This window comes from Aphelocoma coerulescens, chromosome 1A, assembly GCF_041296385.1.
Source record: "Aphelocoma coerulescens isolate FSJ_1873_10779 chromosome 1A, UR_Acoe_1.0, whole genome shotgun sequence".
NCBI classification, from domain to species: Eukaryota; Metazoa; Chordata; class Aves; order Passeriformes; family Corvidae; genus Aphelocoma; species Aphelocoma coerulescens.
In genome coordinates this window covers 11,109,518-11,131,514 of record NC_091014.1, presented here as the reverse complement: position 1 = coordinate 11,131,514, position 21,997 = coordinate 11,109,518, and the positions used below count along the sequence as shown (strand labels likewise).

At 35.3% G+C, this 21,997-nt stretch overlaps 1 protein-coding gene across 9 annotated transcripts in view; it reads right to left on the bottom strand.

Moving 5' to 3' along the window:
• CACNA2D1 (calcium voltage-gated channel auxiliary subunit alpha2delta 1) overlaps positions 1–21,997 on the bottom strand; it is a 368,603-nt gene that overhangs the window by 51,221 nt on the left and 295,385 nt on the right. For all 9 annotated transcript variants that reach the window (XM_069035534.1, XM_069035542.1, XM_069035496.1 and 6 more), the window contains exons 13-15: positions 5,878–5,956; positions 3,796–3,845; positions 2,078–2,167 (exon numbers count right to left, since the gene is read on the bottom strand). In XM_069035534.1, coding sequence (XP_068891635.1) covers positions 2,078–2,167; positions 3,796–3,845; positions 5,878–5,956 — 219 coding nt within the window. The remainder of the gene's footprint in view (positions 1–2,077; positions 2,168–3,795; positions 3,846–5,877; positions 5,957–21,997) is intronic.

Below are 21,997 nucleotides of genomic sequence, written 5' to 3'. Positions count from 1 at the left end.
TCTCCATTTTCCCAGTTTAGTAAGACCTTTTTGAATTTTAAACCATCCCTCATTAACTTCTATTTGTGTATCAAATGAAAGGTGATGAGGTCGCAGTTAGAAGAGTTACAAGCAAAGTGAAGTGGATTTTGCAGGAAAAAAAGAGAAGTAGAGATGAATCAGTAGAAAAAAGAGAGGACATTATTTAGAAGAAACATTGAAAAGATACATAATGAAACAAGAGAGGGATGTATGGGGAATAACACAATCTTCCCCCCGCCCCCAACAAAATAAGAAAAAAAAAGAAGAAAGTAAAGTTAGAGAGGATAATAATTATGAATAAATTATGCCTAACTGGTAAAACTAAAAGTATCTGAAAATTCTGGGATTATCTTGAAAATGAAGCCAGAGCAACACAGTAATAGAATCTGAAGGAAAAGAGCTAGAAAAGAGGTGTGAACTGCTACAAATACATGAAATTATTAAAGACAGTCTTGAAAGCCAGCCTGAACTGAAAATACCTCTTCAGAAATTTATAACCTGAATTTATGCACTAATGTGTCCTCATGTAATACACTTTGCATTTAGTCTTAGCTACAAAACAGCCACTGGACACTAAGAGCCAAAGATAGGAGTAAATCCAGGGAGGCACAAGCAGGAGAACTGTAAGCCCTACATAGGGGAATTGTTTTAGGGAATTTAAAATAACAAACCAGTGTGACAACTGAGTCCCACTCCCTTATACGACCAAGAATCAGGAAAAGTCTTCAGAGGGGGTTAGAGAAATCTGTGCCTTTATGCTCTCAACTGTGATGAAAAAGTCCACAAATTTCAGCCTTTAACTCAATACTTTACCCTGTGTTATCCTACTTTATTTACATATAATTCTGTATATATGTGTGTGTGCATATGCACACACAAATACATGTATATATAATTACATATTCACAAACACACATATAACACATGAATGGAGAAAAGCTTGAAGGGAACACTGAATGAAGCCACTGAATATATAAAGTAACACAAAAGTCAACAGCTTCCAGGTGTCCCTTATTTTACTTGACTAAACAGATCTCTATCCCTAGTTACAAATTTATCTTTGGCTTTACAACAGGATATGTACGGAGCATAAGAACTTTTGTCATCACATCCTTTATGTTTCCAGTAAGTACCTCAATGATAACAAAGAAAACACAGTTCATGGACTTCTGGGCATTGAAATTTCAAAGAAAAACTAGCTCCTCTGTGTCATGCTCAGTTATATTGACGGTAAAAATTTTATGTTGATAAAAAATTGACAGTATTGCTGGGTGACGGGAAGATGTGCATTTTGACGTGGCTTTAGATGACTATGTGAACTTGGATAAATTCGTGATTCCAAATTACTGTTTTGCAGTAATTTTTGCCCTCTTGCCCAGAAGAGGGTCATCCAGAGCAAGAGATTAGATTGCTGCTAACAATACTTTTCCTCCTGTAGTTTCCTGAATGTGTTTGTTTTACAAGACCAAAGTGATAAATTCAGCAGTAAGAAAGCATTTCATATACCTTTTTGTTCATTCCCCCATTATATACACTGTCCAATTAAAGATTAAAGAAATCATTACCTTGAGCAAGCAAGCAATCAACTACAACAACCATGACAACTTAAAGATTCAAGTTAAAAATCTGTGCAAATACTCAGTAATACTTATAGATTTCATTCTGCCTGGAATGTTCTTTGGAAGAAAGAAAAAAAAAAAAAAAAAAAAAAAAAAAAAAAAAAAAAAAAAAAAAAAGAGGAAATCTAAGAATTCCCCACCAGAAACTTAACACATGACTTTTACTGCTGTAGGTTGAGAACAACAGTGACCTACACTTTAAAGTCTGCAGAGGATAAATTGCTTTTCTCTGTTGAATTTCAGGACACTGAGAAGAATATTAGGTGCAAGTAAGACCAGCACATTATAAATAGGTCTCTCCCTAGAGGTTGTTGTATTGACGTGTATAGATGTTAGAAACACAGGAATGTTTGGAACTGTAAGAAATTGGATTCTTGGGATAGCAGACCCATATAGTTACTGATTTGCTAAAATTCTTTAGTAAAAAAAGATCATACCAGAGCATCCAGATAGACATTTGTCCATTGGACTTGTTTGGCTTGCTCTCCAGCTAAAACCATTGGTCTTCCCAAGACATCCAGATATTCCTGTCAAAAAGTGCAATAAACTTATCAGAAGGCAACTATTAGATCAAAGAGCACAAACAATATTAAAATAAACAGTAATAAATAAAAAATAAAATATCAGGGGAAAAAAGGAAATCAAAATTCACCACTAATACAGGATGAACATTTATTTAAAAAAACTTCTTTAAAATTTTACCACAAAATAATTCAGTGTTCAGTTTGCAGTATTTACTGACAAGGTAGTTCCTGTATTTCAGTCTCAGTCACACAGACCTTATACACTCATAACCACCACTCTCTTTCCACAAAATGAGAATTACAACTATTTTTATTCCAAAATTAATTGCTAATGACATAATGAAATTACATGCAGATTACAGAACCTTCAACCCAGAAGAAACAGTAGACAACGGAGGGTGAGTGGTGTAACATCTGGCTATGTTAAGCTCCTACAGCAACAATTTGCATAACTTCTATTGGAATAAAAGCAATCAGAGTTATAAAACCTCTTTTTCCTGCCTTGCTTCAGTTTGTGAGTATGGCTAAAGCTGGTGATCTTATGAGATGTCAGATTTCTGGACTGATTTGGGAGTGGATGCCATCAAACTTTTTTCAGTCATCAACTTTTTCTACTTGTCTGATCTTATTAGGGATACTTCTTGCCAGACACTGTCTGGAAGAGTTTAACAGAATCAAAGGACTCTTATTCAAGCCAAAAAAGGACTCTTAGTTTCTGCCAAAAAATATCATGCCTGGCCTTGGAAAGACAAAGAACTCCTATGATATTTCTCTGCTGTTCTGGACATGTGAGTACCTGGACTTTCAGACAACTGAAAACAATACTTCTTTTTCTTCTACAGTTTTCTTCTTCAGTTTGGATCACACAGTATAATCCCAGAGTCCTGTACCTTTAATTACCTGCAGGTAAGTCTGCTAAAATGTTCCTGTGTCCTTTTTGAAGGGAAAAAGTGCAGTGTCTCCCAGAGGGGTTGGATCCATCCAGGTACCTCTCCTGTAAGCAGGATTGTAGTGTGGCACCCAGATGAGTTCAGATACCCTAGCAGGGCTACCCCCTCACAGACATCCACAGCCTCCTCCATGTAATACAAACCCTTTCAATCATGAAGAAAGTATGGCAGAAGGTGAACTATGAATGCCTAGACACATCATAAAAAATTACTGGTTTTATAGGACTTTATAATAAAATTGCTGTCATGTCTCAGCATCAAAGTTTGAGGGACCATGTAAGGCTCAGAGGAAAACTGAGCCAAAAGCACAGACCTTGTGCAGAGGCCTGCAGGATACAAAACACTTCAGACACTCTATGGTGTGCACATGGTTAGCCTGCTTTGGAGGATGTTAATGTGATCAGTGTGCACTCAAGCCACTGTGGGCCATCTGGCCAGGATAACAGGGATCACATTTTAAACTGGTTCATTGCAACCACTTAAAAGAAAAAGTAGAACGTTTTAAGAGAATAATCCCTCATATGTAGAAGAAAGCCTTAATTTTTTTTCTCTTCTCTTAATGTGGTGTATCTAAGAATTGAATTGATTTTAGCAGAGGTGAAGAACAAACATATCCAAGAACAGATATTACTCCACTTTCTGTGTGTTAAAACTCAATCTGGACTTAGCCAACTCACTTACCTGGGTGTTTATTCTTATGGCTCCAATAGATGGAATTTCATAATAATAACCTAAAATTTGAAACAGAAATAATGCCATTTTACCATAATAGATTGCTGGCCTCTTAATCTTGGGGAATTTAATTTATCTTATAATTTCTACTTTATGTTTTATAAGATTCATTGTTTATGAATTAAATACTTTTTAGTAGATGCCACCACAATGCATGGCCATATGATGGTTCACCACAGCATTCAGACCAAACTACTTACTCTTAACAATTGGAGTTTACAATGTGTTTCTTTTGTCTGTTTTGTTTAAGGCCATATAATATACTGAGCTTGTACTCATGAAATCCCAGTTACTATGATGTGCAAGTATATTTAATGTTTATTTTAATATGCTGTGACAGCAACATAATTATATGCTGAATGTATGTAGGAATGCAAGCATAGCTATGGTCTGCCACTAGAGTGAATTCATAGTACAAAAATATAAGGCACTCTGTGGAATGAAAAAAAGCTAATGGCTATTTCTCCTACACAGAGAACATACATCAGAAATGTCTTTATTTAGCATTGGTTTTACTGCTCATTTGTTTGAATTAAAAATATTTAAAATGTTGCCCATATAATAAGAAGCCAGGCACTGAGATACATCTTCAGTCCAAGAAAATTTTAAGCCAAATTGGAAGGAAGGGGCAGAGGATTAGAGAGGTAAAAGTATTGAGATTATTAACTTCCTTTGTTGTAAGCAAAATCTCTTAATTAAGGAAAAATGAAATAAAAATGTTTCTTTGGATGTGCAAACAAATAAATACAGGAATTTTGGACAGAAAATTATGATCATTTTGCCTCAATAGTAAGATGACATAGGTGGTTATGCTTTAAACCAGCTGGTCCTCATTTGTTTTAAAACAATGGAGGTCACATGCACACAGTATTTTCAGACACAAAGATGTTAGCAAAAAAAGAAATTCTATTCAAAACACAAATGTCAATTTTCTGTTAGTATCTCACAATAACATCTACTCTTCATGAAGTTGTAGTATCTTCTTCATGACTTGTCAGCATACTGAGGATTTCATTAGGTTATAATACATATGCTATTCTCCAGGCTATGGATTCTTCTACATATATTTTTTTTGCCTGTATCTATGCCTTTCTCTTATCTTTGTTTATGTTATTCTTCTACACCTGAGCATATCTGTATCTCCTTTCCTGGCAGTCCTAATTTTTGAGACCTGTTGTAATCTAGTTCACCTCTCACCTCTTGCTTCTCACTGATTTGTAGAATACTTTTACATTTTCAGTCAGCCTGGAAGTTTCTCTATTTAAAACATGAGCGAATATTTGGTAAATTATATATTTTCTATTTATCTCTATTTGTATCTTATGCCATCTTCTACAGTTATATTGTAAGATATTTGAGACACCTCTTTCTCACACTCTCTTAAAATGTTTCTGAACACATTTTTCATGTAAAAATTTCATGTAGAAAACATTTTACTTCCTTAACGTCACCTTTTTTACTTTTCTTTTTTTTTCCTACATAAAGAAATCAGGGAAAAATAGAAAATACAAGATGCCCTCAGAAACTAAGAAATCACGGTAAGAATAATTTTGATATTTTCATTAAAAAAAGGGAAAAAAATTCTAAGCATGTTTCCTTGCAAGTTTTAGAGAAAAACAGAAAGAAATGTCATGTAACCAGCCAACTAAGCAAACAAAAATCCCTTTGTCCAGACCGCTTAATTTAAAACAGCTTTGCTTAATTTCTTATCTGTCATCAGTTCCAACTTTACATAGATGGCTATTACAACAAATATTCTCAAAACTGAATCATAATGGCTTATTATTACAAAAACTACTGTGGTAGTTTTCGTACAATATAAAGTTTTAAATAAAGTAATAAAGAATTAAATATACTTTCTTGTTAACATGCGATTTTTTTCATACATATTATGCAATAAAATAACTTCTGGAGCTTTTATTAACAAATACAATAAAGCTAAAAATCAAGCTGAAAAATCTATAATTTTTAGAGAACAATAAAGATATCCAAAGCTCTAGTGAAGATCAGTTTAAAAGAAAGACACAGTACCTTTATTTTCACAGGCCATCCACTGTATGGGTCCCTTGTCATAATTATGTTGACCAACAGAAAATGTGAACACACGTACCTGTGCAAGTTAAAAACCAATGCATATAACAACAATAAATCATTTATTAGCTGTGACCCTCAAGGCAATGATACCTGGATTTTTCATGCATTTGAATAGAAAAAGAACACAATGAACCCTCCAGTTTTTGTCACCATAATAAATATGAGAGATGTAATAGATAATATATTATGGTATTTTATGTATTCCTATTATTTCTTCCATGAAGTAGAATCAAGAAGAATGTTCCTTCACATATCCTTTGTACTTTAAAGGTCTTACATTGATGATCATTCATGTAGTATTTTAATTTTTAGGTTTTTATTCTAGGGTGTTAATTACAACTCTTCAGGTTTTGTTAAATTAGTTGACAAAATCTATCAATATTAGATGGTCACCAATGAATTGAAAAGAATATATGCGGGGCAGTAGAATTCAAAGCAATGCAAAACAGAACATTTTAGGATATAAAATGTGAAATTTTCATATACTACAGAAAACAAGTTCTCATTTTGCTCAGATTCAGTCTTCTTTATGTAAAAAACACTAAATTCATTCAACAGACTTCCATAGAAGGGTTAAGCTTCTGATCTTTCACCTTAAGCTCTTGATATTAATTTCATCTGTGGAGTTTTTAGCATAATTCTATTATTTTTACACAATGCTACTCCAATCTATCTCAGCAACTGTAAGGAGTTATGGCTTCAGAATTCACCAAAATCTCTCCAAGTTTTGGACTGAAAACAGACTTTTTAGCTGAAATTATCTTCCATGCAAATTTTCTGATTTGAATGAGAAAAATTTAAACCCAAAACCTGGTATTGCTTTAAAAATATTAAAAATCCTACCAGATACATAGAAAAATTACAAATACTATGTTTCAGCTTCTGGCTGAATATTTTGCTCTAAATTTGAGTGTTTTTGTTAAAAGCTGGGAAAAATGTTTTCCCAACAATTTTAACAGGCTGCTCACTACATTCATGTGCCTCTGTTCAAGGGTTAGACAGCTTTTCCTTTTTAGGCATCTCTTTCTTTATGGATCTTTAACTTTACCACTTCAATGTACAAAACATAGATCACAACATGAAATCAAAATACAAATTCCTTTCTATGGATTTGATGTTTAAAATTAAAATATATTACAATTCATTTGCATGCGGGCTGTGACTGAGTAATAAGGTAATGTTTTTGTTAAATAATACTGATACTCTAAAATTGGAGACATTCCTCCTTGTAAACTACTGATCATTGCTAAGTTTTTAATGACTATTTATACAAATTTTTATAACATTATTTAGCATGTGGAATTAATACCCAAACCTCCACTTCTCAAAAAAGCAAAAAAGAATTGTGTGGCACAATCAGAGCTCAAGTATTAACCAAGAGCTGTAGGAATGGCTTCACATCATCCATCAGCAGGTAACAAATGGTGAAACTTTATTAGTCCTGACCCCTAAACGCAAGGAAGGCAAACAAAGCTTTGTGCCAGATGCCATTTTTACTTAACAATATGTTTTGATTTGCTTTATCCATACAACCTCGTTGTGTCTGCAGTTAAAAGCAAAATTAAAGCAACTACTCTGCTGCACTGAGCACTGATTTAAGTGCTTGTTTCTTAGTTTAAGACTACTCCATATAGGGTTGTTCCCTACTAATAGGTCAGGCCAATTACATTTCTGGTTATGCAGACAGGTAGAGGAATGACTGTGCCTGCATGATGGTAAATTTTTTTTTTCTCATAGTTCATGTAGGTAAGGACAGATAAAAAATACCTTCTATTACCCTGAAAATATCAGTATTGACAGTGCAAAAATGACTTTCACCTGACATGTTTAAATCTCATTTAATACTGTACCACATTTGCCATTCCACTTTCATTCTTGTTTTACAAAATGACAGCCGTAATTCTTCCAAGGGATCTTTCTGCCTCTACTTAACTACCAACTCGCAAGGTTCCTGCATACTATACTCCTGTTCTTTTTGAACTCACACTACTCCCAGTTTATTGTCCACTAAACACTTGACTCAGAATAGATTCTTCTCAAAAACTATGGAAAAACCCCACTGAAGGTCACTAATTAGATACTTGAGAAACCTGATGTTTCCTTTGGATAAAAAGCTACTAAGTCATGTAGGTTTTCTTGTGTGTGTAGAAAACACGAGTCAATTGGACTGGACTGTCTAGCATTTGAACTCAAATGTAAAAATGAAACACTGAATTGGATTCAAGTTGTGAAATGCTATGTAATTTAGGAAAAAGCAGCAGTGTGTTAAATCTGCAACAAATCTATAAAGAATTTAGAATTTAAATTATTGACAACAAGCAGGCGACAATACATCTGATTTACTGTTCCTTGGATAATTAACAGAGATAAAGAACTGCAATGAAAATTGGAGTTTTTAATTGTTACTTGGTTTGGCAAGAGGGTGGGATATTCAAAAGAGTATTCTTTTTCCTATTGCCTCATCTGGAATTGAGTAGAATGACAGACCAGCTGGAAAAATGAGTCAGCAAGTCAAATTAAACAAGCCAATTTTAGCAAAAAAACCCCATGCTCTGTGCTAAAATTTTCTGTGACAGGACCCAGAGTCAGCCAAAGCACTGAGATGTATTTGTCTATATGTTTTCCTTATAGACATCTCTCCAAAGAAGACAATAGGCTATTGAACTAAAAAAAACCAAAACAACAACAAAAAAAACAAAAACAAAACAAAACAAAACACCAAAAAAAAAACCTCCAAAAAACAAACAAAAAAAAACCCAAAAAGCCCCAAACATTTAATTACTTTTAATAGGGAATTTATGACTAAGAATACTTGAAGCAACTAGATCAGAAACAATGACTATGAGTACCTCTCCCTTTGCCTGTACTTTAAGCTTGATTTCAAGCAACCAAGTGGGTTTCTGAGTTGAAGCAAATTGCCAAGTAGTCTTTGATCCCAAGTTGTTTTCCACCACCACTGAGGCCTGGCTATTTCTTCTCTCTGCCTCTCTGCAGCCTCTTGGGTTCTGTGTAAACTGCAGTTCCTGGGTGGTTTTGCCATGACAGTTCCTCTCCACCACCCTCACTAGAGGATGGAAATTTGTGTTCCCCAACCCATTTCCTAAGGAAAGGGCAACCTTGCCTCAAGGCAGATCTATTTATTCTCTTCATAAAGAAACATGACTTCCAAAGCAGTAAAAACCAATGGAAAAATAAGAAAAACAAGTAGGAGCTGTCACAGTTTTTGATTTTAAATGGGACTATTCAAAGTAAAGTACTTCTAGAAAACTTATGCCCTTTGAATTGAGAAGAACTGGAGATGGGCACCAGCCTGCTCTGCCAGCCCATTCAGGCACTGTCTTGGAATTGTTCTGAAATATAAAAGTCCTGATTTTTAGCACAGGGAGTTTAAAACTAATTCTCTGCATTTTTCTCACTGAGACTAACCTTAGGGAGAAAATAATAAAAAAAATATTCTTTGTATTAATAATTTACAGTATATAGTAGAGGAATGTACTAATTAGCAACAAAACAGGTGTAGAATTAATGTCAGGACATCCAGACAGTGAGTGGCACAGGCTGCCCAGTGAGGCTGTAAACCTGCCTCCTTGGGGGCCTTAATCACCAGACTGGATACAGCCCTGAGCAACCTGGCTTGATCTTAGACCTGGTATTGGACTAGACACCTCTGCAAGCAACCCGGCTCATCCTGGGAACTGATGAAGGACATCAAAGGAATACATACAAAAATCCAGCTCCTAATAAGAGGAAGTGACAGAAAGGAATGCAACAAAAAGAGAAGTACCGTATTGAAGAAAATATAGTTGTCTAATTATAGAATTCATTTGCTATTTATTTGTACTTCTTTCTAGTGGAAGGAGATCATAAACACCAAGGTAAATTAAAAAAAATTCTAACTACTACAGATTTTAAGGGACAATGGCACTCAAGAGAGTTGTGATGAAGACAAAAATAAAGAGGTACCCATGAAAAGGCTGCTTTCCCTACAGATCTGATTTGCTTTTTACCTATTTTATTTCTTCATTTTGCTATTGGAATAAAACTAAGAAAGATTAAAATAGATGCTTCCTTTGAGTAAATCATGTTATGAGTATTACAGAAAATTAAGGCTTGACTGAAGTTAATTCAAAGGGGTAATTAAACAGAAAGTACTTGCTGTTTAGGCTACTGTGTAGGCAATGTATAATCAATGAATCACTGAATGTTTTGGCTGGAAGACCCCTTAAAGATCATCTCATTCTAACTCCCCTGTCATAGGTCTACAAGCAGGGCCACCACTCTGCATGCAGCTCAGAGTAGAAGTGGTGCACATTTTTTGACAGATTAATTGAATTCTGTGCTACTGGAACGAGAGAGCTCTCAATAATAATTTGTGTGCATCTCTTCATTTCTCTGTTTAGGAAAAGATTAAATGACCTTTGGAGATGTATATGTCTATTTTATCAGATACCAAAAGAGCTGTACAATTAATTCACTCAATTGGATGTAGGTAAGATTAACCCTGTCATTTTATGCCTAGCATATAAATAGAGAAAGAGTGCATCTTTCTCTACCACTAAAAAAACAAACTGACTGTGTCAAAAAGCTGATCTCATCAAATCATTCAACTTTGGTTTTCACAATGACAGTAAGGCTTCAGAACATTTTACTCTGGCCTTTATAGCTGCAGGTAAAGATTTACAGATAATCTTTTTTACTATACAACAAGAAAAGCTGATAAAGGGGAATAAATAATTCAGTGATTCCTGCATGATCCAGGAAATTATCTTTCCCACTAGTGTGTTTACAGATTATCAAATATGAGGAAAATTTGTTTGCAGTTTATTGTTTATATAGGTACACTTATGAAATAAAAGAACAACATAAGAAGCCTATCATTCTGAACAAAATCATAAAACTGCTTTTCTATCTTCCATTAGGCATTCTGTCTTTTTAGTCCCTTGTATGTATAGCTTGTAAACTACTTAATCATTTTTGTGTTTTGTGCCATAGGTCAGGGAGTTATGTGGTTTTCAAGCTGGCCGAGCTAAAATTGTGAATGCATTTTTTTCCATACATTTTTACATCTGTGGACAGAAATTTGAAGATAATTTTTGATTCTGCTTGGGAAACCACCTAGGATTAGGCAATAGGATACACCAAATATAGAATTTCACCTAAATTCTGTCTAATAATCCATCATGCTGAACTGCTCAGTTCAGGACTTCTCGGGGCACAGTCCTGAACCATGTGGGTTAGAGCTGTAAATGTAAAGAAATTTTCCTTTTTTTTCTTTTTTTTTTTTTCATAGTAAGCACAGAGAGAAGAGAAATAGTTCTGTGTTTAACAGCAGGGGCAAGACTCACAATGATGTGCTAGAGGACAGTTTTAGGATCCCTTAAGCCTTCTTTTATGCATTACATAAAATGGCACATAACCCATTTTCTTTCTCAGGCCATGAGGGCAAGTGGCACAGCATGGCTCACATCTCTATGGCTACACCATGGTGCCATCCTCCCTCTCTGCCTGCCCCCCATATCAGGTCATCTCATTATAGAATTTTTTGGGACTAAGCCCTGGCTCATGCTACCCCTGAACTGAACACTGACATGGCTAAAAGAATTGACCGCCACAGGCCACGAACCACACTGTTGGGTCTGTTAACAATTACAGTATGGATAATTATGGATAATAATTAATACTATGGATAACTGTGGATATTTCTCCAGCCTGCACCCTGGCCCTGGATCTCTGATTAGTATGGACAGAGCTGTCTGGCTCACTCCTACGAGTAATGCTTGTTTTCTCGTGACAGAGCTCTAAGGCTCAGCTTTTCAAAATTACTGGGGCAGTGATGCCTCTAAACTTATAAATGAGAGTTCAGTACTTGCACAAAAGAAGGATGAGTTCATGATTCTCATTTTGAGCACATTCATAACTTCCCCTGCTTTGAATTCCAGGCTCAAGAAAGTTCAGAAGTTGGAGATTCTGGCTTTTGTATGTAACTGTCAGGCTGCTGATGCATTTAGCCCTTAACAGCAGTGGGGAAAAAGAAACAGAGATGACCTAAGCAGCAGGGTATGACACCTAGTCACGTGCCAAGGTTGTGAAGTTTGAAAGGTCTAGACCTCAGAAAGCAGAACTCACAGTTTCATGTCAAATTAGGAAATAAAAAGAAAGGCATGATACACAAGCAGAAATGTATCAAGTTATATTTTTGACATTTATGACTACATTAGGATATGTCCCTTGCTGAAGGCACTCTCTAAAAATATGTGTAGACTTGTGGTAACTGGGAAGAAAAACTCGCATGTGAAGCAATGAGAAGAGAATTTAGCTCTCAAATATTTAAATGCAAAGATAATTGCAGGCTGGACATCTTGGAATTTACAGACATGAAGAAAGTATTAATCCATATGATTTGAAAACCCATTTGACACTACAAGCATTTCCATAACTGACCCTCTATACTCTGATTCAGCAAGGCACCTAACTATGCAAGTGTCACCTTGAAACCAAAGGAAAAATCTTTTAGCTGAGGCACATGTTTAAAGACAAATAGAGCAGGTCCTTGGAAATACTATTTTAGACATTTATCCACAGCAAATTATTTCTTCCAAACTTTCCATGTGTATTTGCAATCTTCCCTATCATTAATCTTTCATTCACTACAATTCAACCTCAAACTTCAAACTGCAATGCTAGCTTATTAATTCAAAGTCTAATTATAGTCTGCATAATTATAGCCTAATAACAAAAAGAAATAATGACACTCTAAAAATTAGCTCACATTACAATCTAATGCTAATCCTTCTTCTATCTTAAAATAAAAATTATGCTTGTTGCATATCAGGAGATTATTGGAGAATCTCACTTTCTTGGGTATTATTCTATACTGATAATATGGGCCCCAAATCATTTAATGGTGTTAATATATTGGGAAATTAGGATCCAGAACACTGGTGCATGGTGTAGTTGTAAGTAAAGGAATTAACAGCTGACAATTATACCTGAGCATATAAGATATGCATACAATGAAAGGTGCACTTTCATAGAAGAAATTATAAGTGAATGCCATGAATCCATGAAATATGTTTTGCTAACTACAAAGTGTTTCAAAAATGACAAAAGGGTTGCTTTTTTTTCCCCAGCTTGTTTTGCTCCCTCACAAAGAAAAGTAACTGCATGAAAATGGGGATACCTTCTACTGCAGACTAATGGTCAAAAAGGCCATTTTAGTTATACTGAAAAATTTCAGAACAAACGCTCTCACAGAACTAAAAAAAAAAAATAATACTAATTCAGTCACACTGTCCTACAACTTCTTAGTGCCATCTTGTGGAACCACAGCACCTCATTCCTTACTCATAGAAGGGCTGTCCTGTGTGCCCCTTCCTCTGCTGCCAGACAGCTACAAGCACGAAAGTATAAATTCCCTGCTGACACCTGCTAATCTACCCCTGATAAATTAATCATAATTAAATAGAATGGACCACCTTTAATTTTTTACCTAGTTTAGACATAATCTTTATGGGCCACAAGTATTACAGGAGTACAAGTACAGTTTCGTATGCTCACTATAACTTAATGTTGGACTATTGCATCATGATGAGGAGACAGTGACCTCTACTGCACAGTCTCCTCAAGTAAGGTGAAGTTTTTGATCTCAACATTTTCTAGGTGTGGGTATAAATCAGCTCTGTTTTCTTAGCTTTGTATAACATAAGCCTTAAGAACAGCAACAAGAAAGAGAAAGGTTATACTCTCTAATCCACCAGCAGGACTTCACATTGATGTGGTTGAATTTTACATTTGAGTCAATTTGCATATGTCAAGCCTGCTAAAAACTGGGCTTTGGCCCACTCTCCAGCCTTAAGAACAACTGTGTCAGCAGAGCTCAAATACACACACAGAAGACAAACCATTGCTCCTTCCCTCTGCCCTTTCTTTGCTGCCACAGAAGCAGTCTCACCACTTTGCCAGAAGTGTGCCAGCTGGCAGAGGCTGAAAACCTCCCAGGTTTAACTCAGTTAAAACCTAAAAATTATTGCAGATTTGTGGCTGTAGATCTAGCTCAAAGGCTGTAGACACACTGGTTGCTTCTCCCGGGATTTCCTCATCACCTCGCCCTACCTCAGAAATCACTGTACAGCAGTCAGTTGCACTAGGTGATTTTCTAGCTCCTCATCCTGTCTCCCAGATTTCAGATAAAGAACATACCGTCCTCTTTTTTAACAATTCATCTGTTGAATATTTTACTTTGACTACTCATGTTCTATTTACTCAGTTGATCTGTTTGCTTCTTTGGGAATGTTAATAACAAATTTTCCCTGCTGAAATGAAAAACAATTAAATTCCTCCTTTCCCTAAGCTGCTTCTCCCTGATGCTCATCATCTAGCATTCTCTGAAGAAAACAACTTTTTCTGAGAATTCCTTGTAAATTTGGTGGTCCATATCAGGAACCAGACAAGGGAGTTGACAAAGTAATTCCCACTGTACTCTGGATTAAAAGCATTTTAGGCATTTCTTTGATAGTCAAAACAACATTTGGAGGCAGCTGAGCAGCTGGAAAGGACTGGATTAATTAGAGAGATATTTACGGTTCATATTGTGACACTAAGCCCTCTTTTCTTTTTTTTTTCATTGTTCTTCTAAATCCCATGGAAGAATTATTACAAATATCATCCAATTATTTAAAGGAATATTTAAATATGCCATTTCAAACACTAATTTTAATCACGTACTCTGCCTTTTTTTTCCCCCACACAAATAGTCTTGTATAGTTGCTTCCTCGATTTTTTGCTCCCATGTCCTCCAGTTCTTGTACAGCATGGAAAAGTGACTGAAATTTAACAATTGCAAATGCTAAACAGTTGTACTAGAAGAGGGAAAAGAGTAGGTGGGAAAAGGAAGGACCGTCAGAAACCCACATTTCCAGCAGAATCCATTTACAGGAAGTCTCCCTGTCTGGAATTATCAGTTACACAAATTTCATGTCTAGTTTTATAATTGGCTGATGCTCACAACATGAAAATTCTAAAAAAAAAAAAAAAAAAATTGTTTAGTGAGCTTTAGAAAGGGTATGCCACCCAAACAGGTGAGGGGACTTTGTCCATGCTCACATTCTGTTTCTTGAAGACTGACCTGGGAACAGAATGGTATCTTCAGATTACCTTAGAAGATGGAGATTAAGGGATGAAAATGCTGCAAGTTTGGTTCCCTTTCCTTTTCTAGGTGGAAAAAAACATTACAGCTGCTGTATAATGATGAAAACTTAGCAGTGCCATATAGGACTATGCTGAGGGCAGCCTGACCTTGCCTGTGCTTGCAGGTAGGACGTGCCATTCCTGACAAAAGCAGGCAGTGACGATGCCACCTGTCAGCAGCTGGCAAGTGCCTGAGCAGGGCTGAAAGACAGATGCTTCTGTGCAGTCATGGAATAGAGAACGTCCTTCACAGTTAAAGATTAATTCAAGCAGTTCATGCCCACTCATTGTACTTCTTGCCAAACTGCACCTGAAATTTCAGGATTATCTATGAGAAGCATCAAATACGTACAGACAGCTGCCACCTATCCCGTGGGCAGTTAATAATAAACATAAAATTAATCATGACCCAGTTCACTCATGCACTGAATGATATGTATTTTCATTTCTTTTCAAATCAGCGAAATAAATAAAATTTTCAGGAAAAAATTACAAGTGATTTTCCCCTGCAATCCACAGGTAAAACAACCATTTAGGGTGTCTATAACCTTGGTGTATTGAACAGTTTGTACCAGAATCTTCTTAGTAGATTTAGATCTAAATTTTGCATTCCCAATGGCTGAAAGAGCAGAGCAGAGAAAATGTACTCTAATAGATCATACTTTAGGTGACAAGGTATAAGATATTTCTGTCTATAATGTGATATAAATGTATTTGAATAGTTTCTGACAAATTATTTAAAAAAAAAAAAAAAAAAAGAAATAAGGAAAAAAAAAGAGGTCTTCAGACCTCATTATAAATATGCTTCTTACAGAGAAATTTATTGTAGACAAAACATTGCCTTTAAGGGTTTTGGCTTTGTCTTTTTTTTTTTGTTTTCAAATGAAATAGCAGCTACAGACTAAGTTTGCAACAAAAAGCATTGAGGTTATTGTTTTTCCTGTCTGCATGTAGGATTGAGAATACAGAATTGTCAAACCGCATTATACAATTCAAAGTGGTGGCTTCAAAAATGATTTGCAAATAAAACCAAATTCTTCCCTGTAAAAAAATATCCATTTACATAAATTCAGAATTATTAAAAAAACCCCCGAAACATTTGCAGCTGGCACTCCAGGTTCTGTGGTCATTATGGATTAGCTGTTTTTGTTTGCACATGGTTTAGGATGAGTTTATGAAGGGCAGAATTCCTATCTAAGCCTCAGCAAACACTAAATACATTACTTTGAATTTGATACAAGGCTAACATGAGTTCAACTGAAATTACTGACTTCAAATAGAAGTTGAATATAGAAAGAGAGGAATGGAGACATATAATAGGATACTAATTCAAAGACTGCATACGGGAACTGATTCTTTTCTGAAAAAATAACAGATTTTTTGGGGGGAGGGTTTTGTTTCTCTGTTTTTTAGGACTAAGACCTACAAAAATGTTTGTGAAGACCTCAAAATAATCAGAAGCTAATACTTCAATGACATTTTCCTTAACCATGCAAGTACAAGATCATAAAGTCAATTTCTTATTCTTCTATTAAAGACCACCTATTCTTATATCACATTCAATTCTGCATATTAAATTCTATCCTATACAGTGCAAAAAATTTGAGAATGTAAGTGTGACTTCCTGGAGATATGACAGTGCAGATTTTAGCCTTTTCTTTGAGACTAATCAGGATTCTGAATCCAAGTCACTTTCTAAGTAGATACTGGGGTACCTTCTATTTACCAGCATACTCATTCCCTACTTGAAAGATGACTTTTTTCATTCCCTTTTTTCAAAATAAAGGGTGTAATTTTTTTGCAAAATGCTTTAAAAAAAGACCTCCTAAGTGACATTTAGTAGTTCTTACTCTTGATAAGACCTGTCAAACAGAGTTCCTCCACCTCATGGCCTGATGTTCTCTCCTAAAAAGCAACCCTTCCTTACAACATTTGCATCAAGCTTTAATAATCTGCATTGAAGTTGCACAGAGTTTCTACTTGCCTCGGTAAAATGTACAGTTTACCTACACTTGCACTCTCACTTCTCATTTCACATCCCTTTCCTCTGTTATGCTTCTTGCATATATAAGCACATATTTCTTGCTATCCAAATGGACTGTAACTTTGTTTTTCAAAAATGTTATTTACGTCTTAACCTGTCATATGTTTAGCCTGCTGCATGTATACATCTTGTGCCACCATCTGCTTGTTTCAGCTGTTTCCTTACTCTCTTGCCCCCTAAAGAGATTCCTATTCTGTATTCTCCCCTTTGAGCACTGGTATAAACTCTTCTGCATCTGTCTGTCCACTTTTTCCATCTGTGCATTGGCAAATCTTTCCATCTACTATAGACAAATGCTCAACACCCACCTACGAGGTGGCCTAAGCAGCATTTAGAAACTAAGATTTCTATCAATTTTTAGAGTCACTTAATAATAGTTAATTATTTAAAAAAATATATTCAGTTGTGCTTAGTTACACTCCTTATTCTATTAAGTGGACAAATTCTGCAGTTTCTTCCCAGAAAGTTGCATTCTTAAACCAGTGTTGTAAAGTTAACCTTTGGAAAACACTAGACTCAGGGAACATACAAATGTCAGAATTTTCACTATATAATGGGCAATTTTAAATAAAAGCATCTCTTAATCTTCATAATCATATTTGTATTTTTGTCTTGCATCCTTTCTGGCTTCTCTATGTGCAGAAAACAATTCTTAACTTTTCAATTTTCTTCACTCTTTGTGTTTTTAAATGAATAGGATATGTGAACCACTCTTATGTGGCCCTTACAGTAAAACAACTTAAATCTTCTCTGTCTCTGTTTTCTGTAACTGACTCATTACAGTCAGTTTTTACTTACTTATTGCACTTCCCTTAATAAACACCAGAAGCATAGAAAAAATATGTATAACTGTGAATATATAAGGTCTGGTAGATAAAACTTATAATGTGAGACAGATTTACTGAATAACTTGTAGCAGGTTAGGAAAATTTCTTATTCTAGAAGATGCCAAGAATAGTTAATTTATTTCTGAATTTTAAGGCAGAATGATCTGCAAATCTAGGAGAAAGAAAATATTTTGAGTGAAAGATCAAGAAGTGATTTTTATTACAAGGAAAGGAAGGTTTCATAGCAGTAAAAAAATTATAAGAGACAGACTCCAACAAACACAAAGAATTAGGTAGCTGAGTAGTGTAGGAAGAAAATCTAAAGAATTAAGGATTAAAAGCAAAATGGCAACTCAGAAAGAAGAAAATATTAAGTGTACAAGAAAAAACAGCTTAATGTAATGTAGGATTAAAGATACTTAGAAAATCAGGCACAGATACTGAAACTGAAGAGGAACTGTTAAAAAAACTAAACCAAACAACCGAATACCCCAAAACATCTAGGGAAAAAAGATTCAGAATATAATAAAACCCAAATATGTTTCAATAACATAACACAATTCCAAAATGGTAAGTTATGCTCTATGATATATTTACCTAAGTGATGACATGCATTAAAAAAATGTATATACAGAAAATACTTTGTTCTCTCGATACCACTTAAGTTTCTCTCACTGTTCGAGAGCATGTTCTAAGAAAGGCAGCGACAATGTGCCTTTATACACAAAAGGGGTGTAAAGAATAAAGAATGAAAATAATCTAAGAGATAAATTTGATGAATCTGAAAGAAATTAGCTTGTTTAGTTGAAAAGACAAAAGTTGGATAGAAAACTTGGGTTAAAGTTTCAAAATAGAAATTGCTTCCTAAAATGGAAGGGGAAATTATGATGAGAATTAATTGCGCTTATTAAAAAACGTAAAATGAAATGAAAAAAAAAAAAAAAAAAAACAAACCAAACCAAAACTAAACCCCCTAAGCCTACTTCTTCTTAAGGAAATTTAGGAAAGCTTTCTAAATAGGCAGTTGTTGAAAGAGAAGAATGTAAATACCTAAGGAAGCTGTGGAACTGGATACTTTAAAGAAGAGGTTACATAAACATCATCAGGCATGGCCTAGGTATTAAAAGGCTCATTTCAGAAAGTCCCAGACCTCCAATACTTGAATTACAGAAGAACATAATCAAATCAAATAGCATTTCACAGCAATTGCAAATTCACAGGAATAAATGCACAGTTAATATATGGGGTGGCTGAGACAGGATGGACCCTCTGATGTCTAGCCTCAATCAGCTATGCCATATGTAGCATTTTGTTTGTATAAATAAGCAAAATGCAGTCCAACTCTCTTGCATTTGTCCCAAAACAAACATAATGTGCTTTCTATATTAACTGATACTCTATCCTTGTTGCCTTGATTAATCATTTTATGCCATCTGCAGCATCAACCTCAATGTGATGCACTGAATCAATCGCTATTACTGCAGTGTTTGGAATTGAACATCAACAAAAATAGAAGTATCAAATAGCCTCCTCCATGCCAAATTTGAAGGAAACAAGCTGCCAGTTGGGTTTTATGTAACAGATACACATGACTTTAATAAGACCGATAAGGTTACTTTTCAACAAAGCTATATTAAAATTTTCATTAGTCTTCTGCAGTTCTCAACACCTCCACGTGGATTTTTATCTTGCACAGGAGATAAAAATGTCTGGCAGCCCAGAATCATTCTCATAATGAAACAGCAGCATAAAGAGAAACTCACATCAACAGAGAGATGTGTGTGCAGACACATGCATGAAAAGATTCTTCTGCATGCAGCTCTTCCTAAAAGAACCCCCCTCTGCCCCACTGCACTTTCTGCTGCACCTCTTGACTGCAGCAACCTCACCCAGATGTCCATACACAGAATAGCACAGGGAATATGATGGCTGAATGGAAAAGGGAAAAAGTAGAAGAAATATAATGGATATTGCTTCCTTACTAGTCTCCAAGAAAGGCTTGGTGATGTTATTTAGTCTAAAGATAAAGGAGTCAGTGAAAGATAGTGTGGAAAAGATGGGCAGACTATTGTTATCAAAAAACATTGCCAGGGCATGGACACATGGTAGCTTAGCATGTCAGTCTAGAAAACGGCTGTTGTAAGAACAGGGTATAGATATTTTTGAAAAAGAGTATCCTAAAAATCACTGAGCTCTGATTTCTAGTGGGAAAACAGGGCTTCACAACCATCAGGTAACTGTGGTTCAAAATCTAAATTTATGGAGAAAAAATGTGTGTCTAATACCATACTGAAAAAGAAAAAAGCTACCAACCTCCCCCTCCCTCCCAAACTGTTATTGCATGGATTTATAGACTCAAGACTTAAATAGCTCAGTATTGTGCAGCTTGACTATAACTGAAGCATATTTGGGTAATGAGTGTCAAAGGAGGGATACTGCTGATATGGAATATTTAAATTCATTATTGTAGTAGAATTAATTTATGTTAGGAATCCAGAAACTGCAACAGTGGGTATATTGCAAGCCCTTAATTAATAACTGCAGCTAAGAGGTAAAAAAATGGAATTTGCCTTTAGAATAAGATGCTTCTTCGGTGAATACTTTAATAACAGTTTCCACTTTTACTTTGAAAGAAAAAATAATGGATTATGGAATTTTTAAGTACTGACCCAAGTTTCACCCAGAATATTTTAGGTTTACCATTTGTGCATATCCTGGAACATACAATAAACTAAAATTAACAGCTGGAAGGTGACACATTCTTAAGGCAGAAGTAATTAGGAAAGGAGCCAGGGAGTCAGTTTAAACAGCTAGCTGAAGCTTTGTTCAACCCTTAATTTAATTACTTTGTGTTATATCCTGTGTCACAAGTCTACCACACACTCAGAAATGCCAAACCTGTTGGGGTGTACTCTGACAGCTGTTCAGCTCTATTCAAAGCTGGCAGTAGTGTTGTGAAAGACACTGTTTCTATTTTCAGCTCTGTAAGTGATCGTATAAAGTTATACTTGGCCAGTTTGATCCCTGATGAGAATTACATGGCTACCCAAAGTGGAAATATCATGGGCTTTTTTGATGATCCTTTCTAGTCAGGACTAACACTTGCCTAGAACAATTCATACACCACTGCCTAAATTAACATAGTTTTGATTTTAGTTTTACTAACTAGCAATTATGCTGTAATGGATTGAAACCGAAAAAGAAAATAATTCCCTCCTCTTGTAATGACAGTAGGAAGCTTTTTTTTTTAAAAAAATGAAAGTTTTACAAGTTCTTTCACATAAATATTTCATGTTATCATTCTATTGACATGCTGAGTGTGTCCCATTTGAAAAAGTCAATGGCAGCTGTAAGCTTCCCAGTGGAGTTCCAGCAAGCTGCAGCCTTCTCCCACAGGATCTCTACCACTGTAGCAATTCTGTGCCTATCACACACAGATATTCATAATGGAACTGAGTTTTTGGAAAACTTCTCTTTACATAATTTTCTCTAAAATGATACTGTCAGAAAAATCTACACAAAATGAGGTTTTATTAATCATGGCAGGTAATTCTGTGGGAATGAGACATAAGACCCAATTTATGGTTCTGCTCCTACCTGAGGGGTCAGACCAATCCTGCCTGTGTGTCTTAGATCAGTCCATCCAACCCACACAAACCTCTATCATTCTTCAAAACTTCAAACAACTGAAAATGCCTGAGGTATGTTTAAGGTCTTTTCCTACTCACATAAGCTGAGCAATCTTTCCAAATACAGATTCCAAGGGGACAATTTGCCCCAAAGATCTGTGGTTTTCTATTTTCAACCTGAATTCAAAATTCTCACGATAAACGCCTACAGGGAATGCATTTCAATTAAATTTATATTGCTATCTTCAGTGAAGCCATCTGTAGGAGGAGTGCAAATAAAATGAAATTTAGCACCCTCATTCCTGAAATTTAGAGCATGTGTGGTATTTTACACATTTAATATGAGTGCCCCAAATGTCACCATGAAGGTA